The following is a 16,191-nucleotide window of genomic DNA, read 5'->3' on the forward strand; positions in this document are numbered from 1 at the left end:
AGTGTGCTGGCTTCCCTTTCAATGAAGGTAACAATTAAGTCGTGGTATTGCTGCCGGAGTTTGATGAGGTCAAAAGTTCCCTCCATCTCCTTGGCGATATCAGGTTGAGTCAGCCGAGGTTGCAGGCAGCTGGGTCCCCACTCAGCTGTGAACCGGATGGCCAGGCAAGGCGAGAGTCAGGAGTGGACAGCCCAAGATGAGAGGAGTTTTGGGCGAGCCGATGAAGAGGAATAGGATGGACGCGCGGTGCACAGGCCACGTGGGCGCTCTGACTGGCCCAGAGCCCATGGGATGGTGATGAAGGTGCCGCAGCTTGAAATGGTTCTGGGAATGGAACTGGGGTTCTGGAGGCCATTCCATAGGACACTGGCTAATCCAGAGGGGCTTTCGAGGTTTGCGAGGTCAGTGGGCATCTCCTGGGTGGACAGCTCATCTTTCAGGCACTCCAAGAGGCTGCGATGGTAATGGGCCAGCAGTATTTCTGCTTTGCAGCCCCACTCCACTGTCAGGGTCCTGAATTCTGCAGTGTAACCCAGCAAAGGCCTTGACACAGGTGAAGTACCCGATCCACTTCCCGGATCTCAGCGGTAAAACCTTCATGTTTATTGCAAATGGTGCTTTTATTGTCCCAGTTGGTGGTGGCCCAGGTCAGGGCTCACCCAGTCAAGAGAGACACGACGAAGGCAATTTTAGCTCAGTCTGTAACACAGTGCGCTGACTGGAGCTCGAAGTGTAAGACACACTGGAACAGGAAGGTGTGACATTAGGTTGGGGATCCCTCAACACGTTTGAGCACTGGAATCCCAGCCTGGAGGTTTGACTGGAGAGGGGTGCGGTGTTGAGATGGAGAGTTGGTTGAGAGTGGAGAGCAGGTGGTGAACGGTCTCCTGCCGCTTCAGGATCGCACGCTCCTGTTGGTGGATGACTTCCTTCAGGCTAGCATACTCTGCTGGGTCAGCCGCTGGTTCACTCATCCCACCGGGACGCCAAGTGTACAGAGACTTGACCCAGAAGCAGAGCAGCAGGGACAATTTAGCAGCAAACCGTATTTTACTAGTAAACTGCAAAATACCATGAGGGGCCACAAAATAGAAGAGAACAGATGCTTAACACAAGGCAACAAGGTAGCTGAAGGCTAGAAATGAGTGGTAGGTGACCCCTGTTAGTTGGGTGGAGACTGGAAGGTGTCTGCCTGTGCATGACTGTCAGAGAGAGATTAATAAATCAGCTGTGATCGAATGGCAGAGCAGTCTCGATGGGCCAAATGGCTTAATTCTGCTCCTATGTCTTATGGTCTGCACGGGAGACACACATCTGGATAAAGATCCCTAGAAGGGGAATGTAGGATATTGGTCAGTTTGGCTGGAGAAATGCAGAAGGACAGGATGAGCCGTACGTTATTATTGTCACGTGTATTGCGAAACAGCCTTGCATACTGTTCATATATATGAACATCTTTGAAGTCATTGACTTTGCTTATGCAAGCCGGGTGTTCACGCTTCCGCATCAGTGAGCTAAACAGCTTAAACGGCTGTGTTGTCTGCTCCACTTTCAGACTCAGAAAACAAAGGAAGCTCTTCAGTATTTTTAGTGACACTTAATGGTTCTTTCTAAACAGAAGTAAAAATTGTGAATTTATTTTTTGAGGAGGGTGAGTGGCGGGACAGATTCGGCTAAAACAATCCTTCCTGCGGTTAACTCTAAAAGTGCCAGCCAGCTTGATATTATTGATGAAAACCATGACCACTGTATTAAGCCTAAGCTTCACTTTAATTTATATATGCAGCTGCCAGCAGGCACACAGGCACTTGGCATTTCAGAAATTTAACACTTACATGACTTCCTCAATAGTGGGACAAAAGAGAAGGCCGGCTGCAAGCTCTTTAGCCATGCTGTTGTCTATCCTGTTCAGCTGAAGGCTGGAAGAGAAGAACACACATGTTAGTAGATCCCAGCGCTCAGAAAACATCCCCTGACAATGGATTCTGGTTGCTCCTTCTGGACAGGGAGCATGTTCTCTAGGTTCTCTCATCATTGCTCAAATCTTCACCTTCATCACTACCCCAACCACGTTGGTACATTTTCTAAGCAAATGTTCTTCAGGTGTGACTCTTCTAACAATCCAAAAATCAGCAGGTTGTGATAGCCTCCCTCACCTTAGTCTTCAAGAGCAGGCAAGCAAGCAATCCTTACCCTCTCTGCGGTCCGTTGGTAAGTGGCCTCTACAATCACTTAATTCAGTAACATCTACCTAAACACAGACCAGAAGTGGAACATAGGTCTTCCTTGCACCAAAGTAGAAAAGGACACTTCGCTACCTGTCACACAGGGAGTTGGGAATATTAAAAACCTTTTTGATTCCCAGCGCAACAAATGTGCATTAATGAAACTTTAAAAACAATTTACTGCTAATTGCTTTTAATACTTTTGATCATATATTAGCATATGTTTCACATTACAGTGCACTTTCTTTAACTTGAGACTTGAGTTTTGTGAGGACTATTAGGGGATGAAACAGAAAGAGAAATAATTGTGGTTTCTTCCCCTATTCTATGTCCCTTAAAGGGTTTGCAATTGGAAACTGCTGCACCTTCCTAAATCTGTAGGTTGAGATGATTTATCCTGCAGGTAATTTCTTATTCACAGATCCACCAACTGGTACAGAAAGGGAATGAGTCCCAATAGAGCCAATTCTCCAGCCTAAGAGACCAGACCAACATAACATCACCAATATCCTGCAGTACGTGAGATGAGATCCAAGTCCCAGCCACATTATTAGGCACTGAACCCTCCAATTTTCCAATGAGAGTTCACTTTCTGTACCTTTCATTGAGGACTCACTGGCACCTCCAGGGAACCAGCCACTGAGGTCCAAAGCAGATTTTGACAAATTGAAGACTGCCTCTTTCCACACGCAGCTTTGGTGATCGATCTTCCTAGTGAAACGCTCCTAATGAGCTAACTGGTTAGGGAGTCACCAACTGAGAAATAGGCTGTGCTCCCATTTACTCTCTGTCCCAGCTCAATACGGAGGAGAAACAGGATTTCACAGCAAGCTAGCTCAAAGCAACGGTCCGTGTGAAAACAGACAAGTGATCAGGGGCTCACCACATCCTGCCTCAGGTGTAAACTCTTCTAACCTCAGTCAGGTAGCTTAAAGACTGGTTTCTGAGGAACCCGTCAGGAAGAAGGTACTAGGGGTTGGGTATAAATGGTACAGAGAAGTGGTTAGCCAGAAATAGTCTGCTCATGAAGCTCAATTTGGTTCATTGGTTACCACATCAGCAAAGAACTCATTCAGTGATCTGCACAAGATGTTAGTGTTCCTAACATATCTTGCTCTGTTATTGCTACTGCAAGATCAATTTGTGCTCTAGTGGAAAAAAGATGTTGGCTATTCAGCTCTTTCAAACTGTGCAGCCATTTAACCAGATCATGGTCCAGCTGTGTCTTGACTTCAATGAAAGAATAAAGTGTATTTCTGTGGCACAGGGGATTCTACAAATGCTGGAAATCCACAGCAACACACACAGAATGCTGGAAACACAGAAAATCTATTCTACAACACATTACAGGCCCTTTGGCCCATAATGTTGTGCCGACCATGAAACTGCCTAGAATTTCCAATAGCGCATAGCCCTCTATTCTTCTAAGCTCCATGTACCTATCCAGGAGTCTCTTAAAGACCCAATTGTATCTGCCTCCACCACCATCGCCAGCAGTGCATTCCATACACCCACCACTCTCTGTGTGAAAAACTTACCCCGACATCCCCTCGGTACCTCTTTCCAAGCACCTTAAATCTATGCCCTCTCATGTTAGTCATTTCAGCTCTGGGAAAAAGCCTCTGGCTATCCACATGATCAATGCCCCTCATCATCTTATACTCCTCTATCAGGTCACCTTTCATACTCTGTTGCTCTAAGGAGAAGAGGCCAAGTTCACTCAACTTATCCTCATAAGGCATGCTCCCCAATTCAGGCAACATTCTTGTAAATCTCCTCTGCACTCTCCCTATAGTATCCACATCCTTCCTGTAATGAGGTGACCAGAACTGAACACAGTACTCCAAGTGGGGTCTGACCAAGGTCTTATATCGCTGTAACATTACCTCACGGCTCTTGAACTCAATCCCACAATTGATGAAGTCTAACGCACCATACGCCTTCTTAACAACACTGTCAAACTGTGCAGCAGTTTTGATTGTCCTATAAACTTGGACCCTAAGATCTTGCTGATCCTCCACACTGCCAAGAGAATTACCATTAATATAATATTCTGTCTTCAAATTTGATCTACCGAAATAAACCACTTCACACTGTTACGTACCCCGTAACTGGGTTACCAAATCAGCAGAAATGGACCACTTAGTTGGAGTCTGGATTACTGGAACTAAGAAAGTTTTATTGAAGAAATAAGTAACACAGTACTCTAATCGTGAGGATATGAATGCAACAGATTAGCAATGATAAAACACGCATGTACACAGAACTAGGGTAATAGGAATCAAACAAGCTCTATCGCAGTCTAGGGGTAAAATGATCAGTCTCAAGTGACACAGAGTTCAGTTCAGCTTAGGACAGTTCGCAGTAATCGCTGTTGTGCCGTTGGGGAGAGAGAGAGATAATATGCAAATCTGATTCAGACAGACCTTTGTTCTTCGCAGTTAGCTTTCCGGCGAACCCTTTTTAACGTCTTCTGTGGTCACTGACTGTGACCCCTCCGTTCCAGATACGACCGTTCTTCCGCGGTGAACCCGGCACCCAGGCAAGGGCGGGCACACACACCAGGTTCCCGCCAATCATACATTTCACCCTGTGCGTCTATGGTCGGTTCCCACAACCAGACCTCCAAACTCTCACCAACTTGTGGGGGCACACCGCTTTTCCAGGGTCTCGTTACCTCGTGATCTCATGATGTGTCTTGCCTTAGCGAACCTGTTCTTTTTATCCCCCTGCTGGGGTATCGCCTGTCCGTCAAACTTCAAACAATTCAGGTTCAAAGCAATCGGTCTGTCAATACTCGGACTGGTGTCTCTTTCCGTTATCTCTCTCTCCTCTCTCATTAACATTTTGAGTGTTTCTCCATTGTCTCACTTATCTCTCTCATTAGCATCAATCTTCTGATAACTTGGTTTTTCGTCACACCCCTATCCTTCAAAGGATTTTTACTGGGGTAAAAGTTATAGGCATGTACATTATTAGATACACACTAATATACAGGGTCATCAGCTATTTGGCTAATACAGAGAACTTTAAGTTTTCAACACCTTGACAGACAGTCAGCAATCACCTTTCCATTCCTTTTATATGTGTTATTTTAATATCCTCTAAGACCAGGCTCCAACTTAGGAAACTTCATAGAGGCCAAAAACACTACTGGGTTGTGATCAGTGTAACTTCTCAGTGGTTTCTGTCCTGGACAAATATAACAAGGGTCATCCCGCACAAACTTCACATTCTTTTGCAGGAGCTTAGTAAGAGGGAGGGTAATATCCACAAAGTTTGTGCAAAACTTCCGATAGTACCCCACCATCCCCAAGAACCTTCTCAGGGCTCTCTTGTCTGTCGGGGTGGGGACTTCAGAGATAGCCTGCACCTTAGCCTGCATCGGTGCCAGCTGCCCCTGTCCTACCACATACCCCAGATAAGTGACCTTGGCGTGGCCGAATTCACTTTTTGCAAGGTTCACTGTCAGGCTGGCTTCAAACAGCTTTTTAAGCAGCTCCTCTACTGCCACAATGTGCCCCTCTCACGTGTCACTCCAGACCACTAAATTGTCAGTATACGCTTCTGCGTTCTTTAGCCCTTTTGTCACTGAATTAATCATCCTATAGGGGTGTTGCTTACTAGGCTGACCTGATGTGACAACAACACCATGTCCCAGCTCTTTGTATCGCCTCGGGACATCCGGGCATACGTGTGCGTGCCGGTTAATTAGCTTCCTCAGTGGGTCGCTCTGTTCGGGGGTTAAGGGAGAGACCTTATCAGCAAAGCTGGCCAAAACAATAGAGATCTCCCATCTGGTCGTCACCATACTTATCTTTTTAAAATGGGTTTTCCCCTTATCAGGTGGCACCCTAGCCTCATTAATTTTCGTGATAACACCGAATAGGTCTGCTTGCCTATTGTGGCAAGCCGTTAGCATATCAATAGCCTGTAACTGTGTTAGCTCACGTCTACAATAGTCAACAGCATTCTTCCTCCTGTGCAGCCAGTAAAACTCTTTCATGATTCTATCGACTGTCTTCCTCACCCCAAAATGTCCACCGAGGGGTATCTTGTGGGCCAGGTTAAAATTCTCATCCCATAAATTTTCGGCACCACCCCCCATTCCTCATCTGCGGGCATGGTACTTGGTCTCCATTTCCTCCTTAGTACTCCCTCCTTCACATAATAGCCCAATGGCTCCCTTTTTAATGCTGCTTCAGAGAGAGCTGTCTCCGCCAAAACCATCAGCTTCTCATCTCGTTCTTGTGCCTGTACAAAATCCTTCCTTGCTAATGATAAATCTAACTCAACTCCCTTACTTCCTTCTGATTCACTACACCCCTTCTTCTCACTTTCTAACCCCCCCTGGTACAAGGCTGGTAAAAACGTCTCCGCTAAATCTACATTCACAACATGTATCTGGGTTGAACACCATTTGCCACTTCTCAGCCCAGTTCTGCATCCTATCGATGTCCCTCCAGACTATCCAGAACACCCCCAACTTTTGTGTCATCAGCAAACTTACTAACCCATCCCTCTACTTCCTCATCCAAGTCATTTATAAAAATCACAAACAGCAAGGGTCCCAGAACAAATCTCTGAGGCATACCACCGGTCACCGACCTTCATGCGCAATATGACCCGTCTACAACCACTCTTTGCCTTCTGTGGGCAAGCCAATTCTGGATCCACAAAGCAAGGTCTCCTTGGATCCCATGCCTCATTACTTTCTGAATGAGCCTTGCACAGGGAACCTTATCAAGTGCCTTACTGAAATCCCTACACACTACATCCACTGCTCTACCTTCATCAATGTGTTTTGTTACATCCTCTAAGAGTTCAATCAGGCTCACAAGGCATGACCTGCCCTTGACAAAGCCATGCTGACTATCCCTAATCAGATTATGTCTCTCCAAATGCTCATAAATCCTGCCTCTCAGGATCTTCTCCAACAGCTTGTCCACCGCTGAAGTAAGACTGACTGCTGGAGAAACTCAACAGGTCAGGCAGCTGTTTCGGGCCAAGACCTTTCATTAGGATTGGAAAGGAAGAGGGAAGAAGCCAGAGTAAGAAGCTGAAGGGAAGGGTTGGAGTGTAAGCCGGTAGGTGATAGGTGAAGCCAGTTGAGGGGGAAGGTAAGTGGGCGTGGAGGAAAAGAAATGAGGTGAGAAGCTGGGAAGTGACGGGTGGTAAAGGTAAAATGCCGACGAAGAGGTATTCTGGTAGGAAAGGAGAGCGGTTGATGGGAGAAGGAGAAATGAGGTGGTGCTCCTTTCCAGTCCTGATGTAACTTCTGTGTTGCTATAGCATTTTGTGTGTGTTACTCTGGATTCCCGAGGCACCCTTCACTATCTCAGCACATCCTAAAGTGCTTAATGACCAATGATGTACTTATAAAATGTAGTCATGTTCCTATTGGAGGAAGCTCGGCAACTCAGCCTGGCCCAGTGAACTCCCACAGACGACTAATAATTTGTTTGGTGGTGTTGTTGATTGCTCTTCATTGAATTAATGCCAAGGCAATTCTCATGTCCAGATGTGAGGGCAGACAAGGACTTGGGTTAAATGATTCTTCGAAGAACGACATGGACCATGAGACTGCAGTCTCTTGGTACTCTATTCAGTGGGGTCAGCCTGTATCTTTCTCCTCATGCTTATAGATAGAATCTTGAACCACAGGTTTCTGACACAGTCAACTTTGTCAATCGCTGAAGCATGACAGACAGATATCTTGGGCATCTTAACCTTGACATTTTCAAACATATTAATTACTACTAATATTTGTGTTAAACATTTCTGTGTTGAAATTTTCAACTGGCCCAGTCCGTCAGATTTGTAGTAAAAGAGCTATAATTTTTCATAATTTGCTGTGCGAATACTGTATATTAGTGCACTATATTTAAGTACAGTCACACAGTGGTTATGTAACTAGAATAATCCCATCATGACAACTGGGGAATTAAGCTATTAAAGCAAAAATCTAGAGTGGTGGCAATAGAACCATTATAAAGACTAGCCACTTCACCTCTTCTTTCAAAAAATTAAATTTGTGAATCCCACCAAAAGTGACATGGGAACTTGATGCTGGGTTGGAACACAGAACATTCTTATTGAACACACTATTTCAAAACTTTTGAAGCTTAGGTTCTGGAGTGTGGATTGAAAGTGAAGTCACGATAAACTGCAGCCACACTGATCACTATAAGGCATTCTACTCAATCTCGTCTATATTGGGCAGGAATACTTGCCTCAGCTTCTTTAAAGACTTCAAGCTTTGCAGTGCCAGAGCAAGCTCCATCACTCCTTCAGTCCCAATGTCATTTTCAGCTAGGCTGCAGGGAGAAAGGAAACAGACACGGAATACAACAGTATTTAGTACCAACAGGGCACAATCAGACCTGCAGTAACATTCAAGCCAACATGAATTCCTTTTCTATATGGTCCCAACTTCCCTTTATCCCTGTAATCTCCATCCAGTAAGATATTTGTGCTCCTCTCATTCTGGTCTTTTAATCAATCCATTATTGACAGCCATGCCTCCAGCTATCCTGGTTGTACTTTCAGATGTTTCTTAAAGCCCCATTCTTCAACAAAACCTTTGTTGATCTGCCCTTACACATCCATCTATTGCTCAGCATCTATGAAACTCCACCAAAGTGTTGGCCAGAGCTGATGAGATCATAATCACTGATACGACATACAGTATTTCTAAAGATTGGTTCTAAGGGAGGAGGGGATGATCAGGAGTAAAGGGAAATCACAGCACATAATGATCTACCGGCCAAAGAACTGGAAGAATATCTTTAATTGTGCTTACTGACTCACTTCTGAGTGCAGTTAATTGTAACATATTTGTTACAATTACAAATTACCACCATATTGATGAACTGGTTGGATTTTCTCAATAGAAACCTACTTGTTTTCAGCAGAGAAATTGTGTATTTTCCCTTTTATTCTTCAAAGATTGCTATTTCTGCCTCAGTGACAAATGAGTCAATCATAACACTTAGCATTCAGGATCTCTGTACAAAAATAGCAAGTTTCCAATAGGCAACTCTTCATTCTTAACATAGAAGTGGCACCAACCAGCTTAGACGCCATTAACAAGAGAAGGAATTCCTCACCTTATTTCTCTGAGGGTCGGACAGAACACCAGGCCCTGTGCTAGGCTTAATCCACCATCCGTGCCAATGCCACAGCAGTGAAGGCTGAACAGGGAGGTAGAGAGATTAGGTCATTATATATAACGGAAAGTTATTGGCCAGAAAGAGTAACGTTGCTTCTCTCTGCACAGCAGCTGCTTGGCCTGTAAAGCATTTCCAGTAGTCAGTGTTTTTATGCCAAAATCAGTGTTAGCATTCATTTTGAGAGGAACAGAATATAAAAGCAAGGATGTAATGCTGAAACTTTATAAGGCATTTGTCAGGCCTCACTTGGAGTATTGTGAGCAGTTCTGGGCCCCTTATTTAAGGGAAGATATGCTGGCATTGGAGAGAGTCCAGAGGAGGTTCACAAGAATGATCCCATGAATGAAAGGATCAACATATGAGGAGCGTTTGATGGCTGGAGTTTAGAAAAATGAAGGAGGATCTAACTGAAACCTATCGAATATTGAAAGATCTAGATAGAGTGGACATGAAGAGGATGCTTCCTATAGTGGGGATTGCTAGGAACAGAGGGCATAACCTCCAAATACAAGAACTTCCCTATAGTACAGAGAAGGAATTTCTTTGGCCAGAAGGCGAATCTGTGGAATTCACTGCCACAGATGGCTGTGGAGGCCAAGTCATTGGATATACTTAAGGTGATAGGTTCTCGATTAGAGAGGACATCAAAGGTTATGAGGAGAAAGCAGGAGAATGGGCTTGAGAGAGATTTTTAAAAATCAGCCATGATGGACTGGTACAACAGACTCAGTGGGCTGAGTAGCCTAATTCTGTTCCTTTGTGTTGTGGTCTTTATTTTAAGTTTCTAAAGTCTCAAGAATTTTGCTGTTTGGTTATTATTTTCTCACTTTAAGCTATCGACTTCAGCTAAGCCCAAACAGACAGTATACAAAGCACGGTTGAGGATCCCTACCACCCATCCCACAATCTCTTTGACCCATTACCATCAGGAAGCATCAGGACTAGAACTGCCAGACTGGGTAACAGCTTTTTCCCTCAGGCTGTGAGACTAATGAATACCCTGCCACCACTGAGGTCTCGTCACTAAGACAACAAGCTGCTTACTGTTTACCTGTGCTGAACACCAATTGCACTATGAATTATATTTCATTAACTTACTTGTGGTAATACTTTGTTTTATGTGCTGTTTGTGATGCATGTTTTGTAGGTGCACTGTGGTCCAGAGGAACGTTGTTTGGTTTGGTTGTATATATGCACAATGAAATAACAATAAACTTGAATTTGAACAGGTTTGGGCGGAATCATGGATTTAGTTACAGCCCAGTACTGGTCTCTAATTTCAAGGTCTAAAATTAATCTCACATGTGGATCCAGATGTTGGGTCAGATGACAGCCTTGCCTTCACTCACACTGCTCCACTGCACTGTTGAGACTTGCTCTGGATATAAAATCTAGGCTACAGAATGTAGTGAATCATGAAAACACGCCATACTCATTCAGCTCATTACATCTCCTTAGCGAGAAACATTCTGAATCTTAGTAAGCTGCATCAGCAATGCTGATATTAGTTACAGTAAACAGGCACACAGTGAACGCAACACTTACTTCACAATCTTTAAACAATGCATCTCTGGAAGGGCTTTGGCGAACTTCTTTGCAGTTTCGTCACCGAACTTGTTCCCCGACAAACTATATATTTGCGTAAAAAAGATGTGCAATCAGCATTCAACATCCATATATAGGAAAAGAGTTATATCAGTACAGCAAGATAAGATGCGTCTAGTTTAGCTTTAAACCTAAGAAAGTGCTTCACAATTCTTGAGTGATTTGACTTTAATAGGAGCAAACTAAGTTTTTATATCTTAAGGATAAACTTTAGGACATGACAAATTTTCAGGGATAAGAGGCAAAAACTTTCCTTTCGACAGTGTGTGGGATATTTCCTCTCAAATCAAACCCAAGATCCAAAACGTTGAAGAAGAATTAATAGTTCATTTTTTTCAAGGTACAGTATGGTTTGTAAGATCATGGATCCAATTCTGAAGGAGCAGAGCCAGAGCAGAGAGATCTTGGATTTTCACTTTGTGCGTCCTACCTGCTGATTTAATGGGCAGGCAGGGTTTTGTACTGAGGGGACTGCCAAGCTCATCGTACTTGTTCTCTTCAGGGCTTTTCCTAATATCTCGATTCTACCGAGGTGGGGTTTTGATTTTCCGAAGCATTTGTTACCAACTGTTCATTGTCCCTGGTTCCATCACGTCCATGATAGCATTCAGGTAGATTCCCAGTTGGAATTGTCTAGTCTGACCATGTCTGGAGGAAGTTGCTCAGCCTGCTACTAATGGGATGCAATCCCTCACACCAACACCAGCCCACCAACTAGACAAGAGAAGGAGATGGAAGCACCTTTAGCGCAGTGCCGATGGGGCTTCCCTTTCAGAAGGAGGGCACACCAGCGGTTCCCTTCCCCTGCTCCTGAATCTCCCCTCTCCCTCATTTGGTCAGCTGAGCAGATACAGAGCTGGACAACTCTGCAGACTGTGCCTTGGCCTTCAATGGGAGGCTCAGTGGAGAACAGCAAATCAACAGCCAGAATTGCCAAATTGGTGCTCTCAATATCTGGGCACAGCAGTTAGTGCTGTTGCTCACAGGTTCGATGCCAACATTGGGTGAAGTTTGCATGTTCTCCCTCTGACACGTGGAGTTGCACCATGTGCTCAGGATTCACCCCACATCCCAGTGGTATGCAGGTTCATTAACTAATGGCTATAATTTAACCTTCCAGCAGGTAAAGAGCAAAAGATAAGGTTTGAGGCTAATGGGTAATAAGGATTGATCGGGCCACTCCCGCTGGGGCCAACATGGACTGAGAGTCCTAAGTACTCAGCACGGAGGCACCGACCCCTTCCTGTAGACCCTGGCACACCCACCTGCGGAGGAGGCTACCTTCTGCATGCCTCCTGCACTTTGGATATCAGCGGCCAAAGGATGGGGACATGAGGCCCGAATCGTGGGTGCTCCTTCTCATTTGGTCCGAGGATGCAGTGGCAGGGGTGGCGGGGTTTGGGTGTCCAGCCTCCGTGCAGAACAAAATCTCAGAGGACTAGCTTCTAATAGTGACTGTCCGACAAAGGCACTGGAGCCCTGGCCTTTCTGAAAGGCACTTGGTAATCAATTTTAGAAGGCTTCATGGGTAGAGGTGGCTTTCTGAAGTAGCCCTCTGTTGGATTGGGGTGTAGAACCTCTATCATCCTTGTATTTTAATTTTCCAATGCTCACTTGCATCTTTATATAATCACCTACATACATGGAATTGTCCAGAGAATTTTCCAGTAATTATAGCGCAGTTACTTCAGAAAGATCTTGGTTTTCAGTAGCAGGTATCAGGCTGCATGAATCTGGCTGAGATGACCAGTGAGAACAATACAGGTTAATTGCTCTCACTGGAGTTTTTGTTAACCCCGGACTGCGTATGAGACGACCACAACTACATTTTCCTTGGTCTATTTTCCCTTTGTTCTCTTGGCTCCACTTCCTTGTTCGCTCTCTGCTCTTGTGACACTTAATAAAACAATCGGAAGCAACAAGTTTTATATCTCATGCTTGACTTCCAAAGAACCTTTGGATTACAGAAACGTCAGGATCCAACACCCCCTTTATCAGTGTTATGCAGTCTATTTAAATTTAATATCAATCCAATTTCACTGTCCCTTCATTAACATCCTTCCTGCATCTGCCCAAGTCAGCATCTGGTGCAATGAATATGTGAGCAGAAAAGAACTGACTGCCTTCTGCAACTGACCCTTGGCTGAGACTGCAGCCTTCTGGAATGATGCAGAATATCATCCAAACCCCTGTCGAGCATAAAGCTCAGGAGAAGGCAACATGATACTGACATTTCACTCTTCAAGGCAAACAGACTATGTTAGTCCACACTGTGACCAATCAATGTGACAATGCAGTGCACTTACTGAACCTCTTCCATCGATGGGCACAGTCGGAGAGCTTCTGCCAGTCTCTGTCCACCGGTCGCTGTGATGTTGTTTTGCGTCACACTGTTTGGGAGGGCGGGGGGGGGGGGCGGGGGGAGCAGAAAAGAGTCCAATGACTGCACCTTGCCAAATGTAAAGCTTCCTTCATTAGGGATCAAAGATCAACTTTATTCTCCAAATATATTTACATATACTAGGAATTTGTTGTGGTCGTTGGCACAGCGTGCAACAAAAACAACATTCATTTACAAATAAAGAATTACTGTATATGAAAAGTAAAGTTAGAGGTTAAAGTATGGATATGGACTAAAAATGTGTATAAATATCAGCATGTAACTGCAATGTAAACAGCATTATAAAAATTGCTTTAAAGTGTTGGCAGTGTGCAGTGACTGAAGTAATAGTGGGGCCTGGGGTATTTACTAGACCGGTTGATCAGATAAACTGATTGGGAATTGAAACTTTTAAGATAATGTGAAGTTTTTTTTGTTTTATCATCTAGTCCCCCTAGTGGCTACACTGCTGTAATTCTGGAAGCTTGTCTCAGTGCTGCGTTATTTGAATAAGAGCTTTCTCATTGGCTGACTCTTATATACAAATTTGAATGGAAATTTTCTTTATCCATGGGTATAAAAATATCTGACCATAAGGTAGCACCATCTTAGTCTCTTAGCTATCTGCTACTAGCTTCTGCTCCTGTTACTGCCCATTCTCGTTTTCCTTTGTTTTCTCAACACTTAATAAAACAATCATGAGCTATATGTTTTGTGTCTCTTTGCTGACTTCTGAAAGAACCTTGGATTAAAACATTAGAACCTAACAACAGAGTTTTAAGAAGTAATTTAATTTGAAACAGTTGGGATGATTAAAGGAGATGACAGAAACTACTTCTTGCGATGAAGAACTCCATAGCAGGAAAAATTAGGACAAGATTACTGAGGGCAATGTTGGAAAGTGATATCTAGAAACCCTAATTGTAAGTCAGAACAGAACCCAGGGCCAATGACCTGCTCTTATCCTGAGCTCCCAAAGCTAGCAGGACGAATCAGAATCAGGTTTATTGTTACTGACACAAGTCATGAAACTTGTTTTGTGGTAGCAATGCAGGTATGGCAAGTTACTATAAGCTATAGAGGAACATTTATAGAATATCTAAAGAGGAATAGTGAGGTAGTTCTTAACCTGTTTAGAAATCTGACGGCAATGGAGAAAAAAGCTGAGTCCTCTGGCTCCTGCACCTTGTGTCTAATGGTAATACTAGGAAGAGAACATGTCCTGGGTGGTGAGGTCTGACTGACAAACTTTGCACATGTGATTGGTTTTGGCTGCCTCAGGGGTTTAAAAGGGATACTGTCCACTTTTCTCCAGGCTGACCAAGAGTTTATTATGCAAACAGTGACATGACATTCAGATGTGTTTGCAGTATCAATCCTCTGTATAGCTCTTCAAGTATAAGGCTGCAATTTAAGACTGAGTGAGGAGCATTAGAGACTGCAGATGCTGGAATCTGGAAAAACAAGTAATCTGATGCAGGGATTTCTCCTGAAGAGTTGACAGTTTTTTCTTCCCACAGATGCACAGGCTGAAATATGAAAACTTTTTGGTGGTTCAAGACATTTCTTGAAGTTCTTAACTCTTTGATTCAGGCAGCTCGAATTCCTTGGGGGAAAAACTCCAGGCAATAAATAACTGGATGATATTCATGGAATGTAGCTGGAGTCCTCATCTCAACCTTTGCTGAACACCTGGAACTGTCTGGATGTGATTTTGATGCTGACGACAGTTGTTTGGATTCTTTATGAAAAACGCTGAAGTTAAATAACTTGCTGTAAACAAAATATCTCTTCAGGGGCTTTTGCTGTTACTTGCATGGGGGTCAATGCTTCTGCTGGTGCCCATGGGGTGGTTGATGCTTTTTCTTCTCCTTGTGCAAAGGGTGGTGGGACTGGGGGGCTTTGGAGCTTCAATGTTCTATCATTCATTCTATGGGGTCATTTGTTTTGTGGGTGTCTGTGAAGAGTACAAATTTCAGGCTGTTTCCTGTATACATTCTCTGATATTAAATGAACCTTTGAGATGAACCACTGAAATCAAATTAATTTATTCACCTTTCAGATTGTTTCAGGAAAACTTTCCAAAAACAAAATTGGTTAGAATTCCTGCATCAAGGTCACAAATCCTTGCTTACAAGTTCCATATTCTCCCTCTCAAGGACACATCAGTTGGTTGAAGAATAAAACCTTCTCCACAAAATATCTCTCCCCCATCCAACCGCAATACCAATTCACCTTCCCATTCCCTGCACCTGTTGGCACATGCCAGTGTGAATGATCAGGTGGGCACCGTGAATCCATGACCATTGTGCAGACACCATCAGCTGGAGGAACTCAGTAGGCTGAGCAGCATCCATGAGAGGGGCTGATAGGGGGCCTGGGAAGGAACTGAAACCCTACATCATGGCTGTGACGTGTTGCTTGACCCACTATGTCCCTCCATCAGATTGTTTTTTGCTCCTGATTCCAGCACCTGTAGCCTCTTGTGTCTCCACCTCCTAAGCTGTTCTGCTTCGAGTAGAGTGCAGGACCTGAAGTTAAAAGGAACTGGATTGGGGGCACAAGTCAGCAGTTATATAGAGCCTGACACTGGACAGTTTAGATTCCTAAGCTGCTCAGAATGACTTAAACCAGAACAACTGCACACCGTGCTTAAATCCAGATAGCCTGCGTTGAGGAGGTACACTTCAATCCACCACAAGGCTACAGTCTCTCCACAAGAATACAAGTGAACAGGATCAGGAGTAGACCAACTGGATCACAATTCAATGTGACCATGGCTACTCTGCCCCCCGCCCCAAGGCCTCAT

At 44.2% G+C, this 16,191-nt stretch overlaps 1 protein-coding gene across 6 annotated transcripts in view; it reads right to left on the bottom strand.

Annotated features, from left to right (window-relative positions):
• nlrc5 (NLR family, CARD domain containing 5) overlaps nucleotides 1-16,191 on the bottom strand; it is a 218,189-nt gene that overhangs the window by 18,713 nt on the left and 183,285 nt on the right. For all 6 annotated transcript variants that reach the window (XM_072279467.1, XM_072279466.1, XM_072279468.1 and 3 more), the window contains 5 exons: nucleotides 13,309-13,392; nucleotides 10,943-11,026; nucleotides 9,335-9,418; nucleotides 8,459-8,542; nucleotides 1,836-1,919 (listed from right to left, as the gene is read on the bottom strand). In XM_072279467.1, coding sequence (XP_072135568.1) covers nucleotides 1,836-1,919; nucleotides 8,459-8,542; nucleotides 9,335-9,418; nucleotides 10,943-11,026; nucleotides 13,309-13,392 — 420 coding nt within the window. The remainder of the gene's footprint in view (nucleotides 1-1,835; nucleotides 1,920-8,458; nucleotides 8,543-9,334; nucleotides 9,419-10,942; nucleotides 11,027-13,308; nucleotides 13,393-16,191) is intronic.

This window comes from Mobula birostris, chromosome 15 (genome assembly GCF_030028105.1).
Source record: "Mobula birostris isolate sMobBir1 chromosome 15, sMobBir1.hap1, whole genome shotgun sequence".
Taxonomy (NCBI): Eukaryota; Metazoa; Chordata; class Chondrichthyes; order Myliobatiformes; family Myliobatidae; genus Mobula; species Mobula birostris.